The 6,000-nt window shown below is 37.9% G+C and overlaps 1 protein-coding gene across 1 annotated transcript in view; it reads left to right on the top strand.

The window, feature by feature from the left end:
- TTC26 (tetratricopeptide repeat domain 26) overlaps nucleotides 1–5,022 on the top strand; it is a 2,373,990-nt gene extending 2,368,968 nt beyond the window's left edge. The window contains exon 18 of the mRNA XM_044073993.1: nucleotides 4,569–5,022. Within this exon, the coding sequence (XP_043929928.1) occupies nucleotides 4,569–4,680 (112 nt within the window). The 3' untranslated portion in view covers nucleotides 4,681–5,022. The remainder of the gene's footprint in view (nucleotides 1–4,568) is intronic.
- Nucleotides 5,023–6,000: the final 978 nt, after the last annotated feature.

Raw genomic sequence — 6,000 nt, forward strand, 5'->3', positions numbered from 1 at the left:
TTGCCCTATATTACTTGTATTACGTAGAGAAAAGCATTGGTCCAAGGAGGGAGGCTTAAGGACACCTGTGATGACCTTTCTGGCTACCTGGTAGTACTGTGTCATTTAACAGTTTGCAGACTGTTGTCGAGATATTGACAGAACCTGTGGACACTTGTACTGATCTTTATAGTTTCTTGGTAGTACTATGTTATTTAACAGTTTGTAGACTGTCCCCAGTGTAATGAGAACTACTCAATGTGTCAGTATGAGATGCTAAATAACATTGGTTTAAAATGTTTCCATATACTTTAGAAAAGACCAAAAATAATGGCACAGTGTTATTACATTTATTAAGGTGAGCTCTCATATGGTCAAATTATACTGAGTAAAGAAGAATAAATACCATGGGTAGGTAAAAAATGTTGTTTTAGATTGTAGAATTATGCAAGAAGTATCCAAAAATGTTATGTACAGTTCTTTCCATCACTTTATCAGGAGGGCTGGTAAGGGCATTCTTCCTGCTGTTGCCAAGGTTGTCTGTCTGACTTTCTTAGGAATAAGGATGAATGGTTTGCTTACAGAGTGTGAGGATCCTACTCTAATGTAAATATCTGATGATGTTTTTTATCCTTGATACCTGCTAACTATCAGCTTGAGTGATCACTTGGCCCATTCATTTCCCACTAGGTGAGAAGAGCATCCACTTTTCCACTACTAGCACATGCCCACAATGTTTAAAGGGGGCCTACAGTGGGCTCAGAGAGTAATTGTCCATGCCTCTGCATGCTACTTGACCAAATCTCCCCTCACTCCCCACCTTTCAGACAACGGGCCTGCTTTGCTGTAGAGGTGTGCCTGGGCAAATAGGGTTGCCAGCTGTCCGGTTTTTGACCGGACTGTCTGTTTTTCTGACAAATTGTCCGGTTACAAATTGTATTCAAAACCAGACACATGAAGTCCGGGTTTTGTGCCACTGCCATGGTCTCAAGCATTTCTCCTATGCCATCTTTACTCTCTCTCTCTCCCCTCCTTATTGCCTGCAGTCCTGGTGTGCTTTTTGGCTATAATTAGAGCCATTACCTGACTCCGGACTGTCTGGAAATAAGGGACACTGTCCAGAAAATGGCGACTGCCTTTTCTTGTCCAGAAAAAATAAAATCTTTTCATTTAATTAAAAAAAATACTTTTTTTAAGGGTGTTCTACTTTAAGAACTTTGCTCCTGGTCACACGCACTGACGCAGAAGAAGCTGAAATTGTTTACATGACGTCTTCATCTTCCGACCGCATGGTGGAATTTAAATTCCAGTCTCCAGAAGACATTTGAAGTTTGGACTTCGCAGCGGACCACAACAACAATGAATAGTTGGACAAAATCAGAGAGGTAGATGTGTGTGTGTCAGGCTGCCACTACTATGAAAAAGAGAGCAACTGAGTCATTCTACAAGAAAGTGCAGTGTTAGTTGCTGTGTACTACTATGGAGTATTCTTTTTGAGAAAAGTATAACAGTAGTTGCTGGAGTCCCTGTGTAAAGGCAGATTCATCTAATTAGTCCTGTAATAAGCCAACTGCTTGCTCTGTTACCTTTGTATATAGCGTTTTTTATTTCTGCATATATCTGACTGTATTTTTGTTGATCTTTAATGTGGTAAATTGCTGTCCAGTCTCTAATGTTGCAACTGTTTATATCATGTTTAAATTAACGCTTATTCACTGTGCATTTGCAAGTGATATTTGATCTGTTTGATACTATTGCCCAATTGGAATTTATTCTGAACTGCATTTATATAGCTACTGTATTGGTTCTGATTTGAATTTTGAATTACATCTGTTTCTGAGTAGCTATTGTGTTTTATGTTTAGCATACTATCCTGCCTAATATCTTCAAACTCTGACACACTAACAGGCTTGTAATTCAGCTATCTGCTGTCTTCTTTTTTACTGGCAGTTTCTTTTCATTCTTTTAGCCTTTTTCTAACCCTTCTCTATATACTGCTTTTTATAATGGATGTCCTCTCCTTGTATTCTCTAACCTATCACATTCATTTCTATACTCCTCTTACTGTTATATTTGATATATTTACAGGAGCAAGTTTGAAATGTAATTAACTTAAGGGGAAGTTTTTTTATTGCAATTCCTTTAAAATGATGTTGCTTAAAGCTGTTGAATGTGGTTAAAATATTTTAGAATGATAAAATAGGGCAAACTTACCTGTTGCCATAGTATCTCACCTGTTAATATTACTAACGTGCCTTTTGATATAATGCTCTATAATTGAGGGTCAGCTGTGGTTATTTGTGACATACTGAGATTGGTATAGCAAAGGTATGTAAATTGATGACCCTGCTAGTTTTCTGACCATCCACTAGTTGTCTACATTAAGCATATACTCTGTAGCTTTCTATAAAAGGCATAGGTTAATTTTTCAAAAGCTGCAAGACCAGTTGTGTCGTTATTTATTGGTTTATACTAAACATGTACTTTCAGACCATGCTATACATTTTTAGGTCTGTGTTACTGATGTAAGATATGATTGTTGTTCATACTGTGTCATTTCTTAGAACATTTTAAAATGTTATCATCCTAAACTTGGGAAAACAATGTGCAATGCTGTTTCAGTGAATGTGAGATTTAAAGGCAGAGTAGTTTTAATGCTAAGTCTGTTTTCATTGTGAGACTGTATTGCTTTGTTTAACAAATGTGTATCAGTGGTTTGTGCTATAAAATTTAAAATCAATGTTTTAAATTAAATCCAAATATCTGTAATCACTGTAGAAGTAAAGCAGAAGATAGTATGCACACTGAGAGTTTTGAACAGTGTTTATGGCAACTGGGGAGAAATCGGCTGAAAGCAGGCATCCGGAACAGAAAAAGAGGGTGTTCCCATCAACTGATGTCACTGTGATGTCACAAAATGGGTGGAGCATGGTTACAAGAGGGGTGGGAATGGGTGGAGTTATGGGTGATGTGAGGGGCGTGACCGTAGTCCGGTTTTAGCCACAAAGAAAGCTGGCAACCCTATGGGCAAGTGGTTCATCTCAGCCCCCTTTAGCTGTTGTTTCCAACTCCAGAGCTGCTAATCAGACTCAGGTCATCTGGGTCATAGTGAGGGCCACAGAGCTGGATTATCTGTTGATAATTTAGACAGGATTAACATTGATGTTTGCAGTTACTTGCATACATTTTGATCTAAGGTTAGCTGCTGCTGAACCCATAGTCTTAGTAGATAGTAAGAACGTCTTTATAATAAGGAGACTAACAGTCTTAAAACTAATATCTAATTAAGTTATATGAAGAATTGCCTTTTAATTATATTGGTCCATACCCCTCAACTGTCAAGATTTCACAACATGTCCAGATTTTTCTCGTGTTTTTGTTTGATTCCTCATAGAGTCTGTGTTTTTTTGGCAATTCATTGAGGATTGCACTTAAAAAAATACTGACAGACGTTTGAGTTTCATACTTCATATCATTCAGAAAAGGAATGTTAATGCAAAGCCTGTTAATTCTAACATCTTTCAAAGTTTATAAGACTGATATTTAAAATCTGCCCTTGATTTTGTCCCCCATTATTTTTGGCTTTATACAGAATTATTGTGTTAAGAGGTCGAGAGATATGTACTTGTCCTAGATATACAGGCTTCAGAACTCTGGCTAAAAGCTATGGTGCCTTCCTATATGATAGAAAAGATTCTGGATTCTCTACTTTATACAGTTTGAGCTCCTTAGGGTTTTACTCCTTTTGGCAGTTCTTAGGAATGCACTCTGAAGCATTTTGAAGGTTAACAAAAGTATTATTCCTTGTCCTAGTTGCTGTTTTTCAGCATATTGAAAAAGTGCACAGACTTTTAACGTTTTTCATTTATATAATAGTTTCCAGGTATGAGCTCTGTGTTGAATGGCTGTTTTGATGGTTAGGAATGACCTAAGTGTGAATTTCACATTTTGTTTTGACTTTACTTGGTGGGGAAGATACTAATGTTATACACGAGAGTGTGTCTGCATGTCAAAAATAGTTGAGTAGTCATTAAGCATTTCACTGTAATACCTGCAGCTAGGCCACTGCTCCATGATATAGTGACTGTCCTTTTGAACACATACTGCTGCAGCTCTGCATAAATATGAATTGTGCAAACCTGAATAAATAACTTTTCAGTGAGTGTTGAAGTCACCTTTATTGGTGATTTCAGTTTTATTTATACGTATTTTGCCTACAGTTTCCACTAGATGTGCCCCAATGAATCTAAGCTGCCTATAGTACAGCAGAAGTTAATTGCTTAACTCTTCATGTGTGGACCAGTATTAAAAGAAATTTGGTCCTTATCATTGATTGGAACCAGGAGCTAGTGAAGGTTGTAAGTCAAAGTGGTTCATTGTTCTACACTTAAAGCAAAACAGTTAAAGGTAAGCTGATAAAAGACATACAAATGCAAACATTTAAGAAAAATACTTGCAGCACAAATCAGTTGTCCTGTTCAAGTGCAAAAACACTAGGAGTCTCCAGTAATGTCATCATGTGAAATAACTATGAAACTCAGATTCTGCATACTTAATATGATTTTGTTTTGTCATTGTTTTTCTGCTAGAGACACCCTGCGTGAAGTTCTACACCTGCTGAGGAACACAGGAAATCCCCAAGTGGAGTACATTATCCGCATTATGAAGAAATGGGCAAAAGAAAACAGAGTCCCCTTCTGAACATGTTGGACTTCAAATTCCTCATTATTTTAATGTAATCAAAACAAATTGTTCAGTAGCAGCTTCTAAAGGCTTTACAAACCCCCTTTACCCTCACCAATTTGTTAACACCTTTCGTAGCTTTGTCTGTAATCTTTTAGATCTCAAAATGCCTTACTTGATGTCATTTTCAACAACTAACTCCAGGCCTTAGAAACATATGGTCTTATAAAAGCAGAGTACATTTATCCCCAAAGTCACTGAAACACACTTCAGAATCTCAGGTTTAGTCCTAAAAAAAAAAAAAGAGTACTGGAACTACATGATTGCCTGAATTAAATACAAATTGCAGTTTAGTATGAAGCTCAGGTTGTTTGTGGTCATGATTTTCTTTTCTTTTCCTTCTACTTTGCAGCAATTACATTTTCACATTTGAAAGTTTTAACTGGCCCCATTTAGCCATCCAGCTATTCTGGTTGTCATGCCTGCACAATCACCTTATCCCCCAGCTGCTTCTGGTAGATTGTTCCTGACGTGACCCTAGCAACCAGCACCTTGAGGAGGTGACCTTATGGTGTCACTTTTAATACCCATAGAGTGAGAGATCCCGTAGGGAGACGCAACACTGAGCCATCTCGTATGCAGTCACCAGTCAGACTGTAGCCCTGTCACCCCTGCCAGTGTGCGGACATCAGTTGTTGAGCAGGTGGGCAATGGAGAATGGCTTGAGGATGCCCCCACCTGGTTCTTAGAACACCCTGGTTCTTATCACCACATGCTCAGCCTGTCTTGTTATATTATCTGGTCTCTGTCAGAGATTACCAAGACCTTCATCCTGCACATTTTCACCCTCTCCAGGATAGGTACACCCATCCTTCCTGGCTGTGCCATCAAGCATCCAAACTGCTAAATGAACTCTGGTCACCTGGGCTGCAGTCAGGGTTTTATGCCTGTATGCCACCAACACAGCCTTAAAAGTTTTACTGTTTTACATTTTCAGTATTTTTATTAACTTATTTGTTGTTTGGTGTGTAAAGCTGTAATATTGTTTAGTTTCTCATCATTATATGAAACTAGAGAAGGTTAGGATTCCTTTCATCCGGCAGTGGTACAGTCATCGACAATCATGTGGTCAACTTAAAATAGCTGACAGTTAAAGCTTGCAAGGTGTTCTCGCTTTAGGATTATATAACCTCAGGAAAAAGTTTGCAACAGTGACAACAGATAACGAAGAAGGGTACCATGCTTGTTGAAGGGGTAGAAAACTGCAGGGATCTTACACCATACAAAATATTTTTATTTGATTTTTTTTTTTTTTTTTTTACATCTCTTAAATTTCTA

This window comes from Protopterus annectens, chromosome 1.part1 (genome assembly GCF_019279795.1).
Source record: "Protopterus annectens isolate FY-2018-M chromosome 1.part1, PAN1.0, whole genome shotgun sequence".
Taxonomy (NCBI): Eukaryota; Metazoa; Chordata; order Ceratodontiformes; family Protopteridae; genus Protopterus; species Protopterus annectens.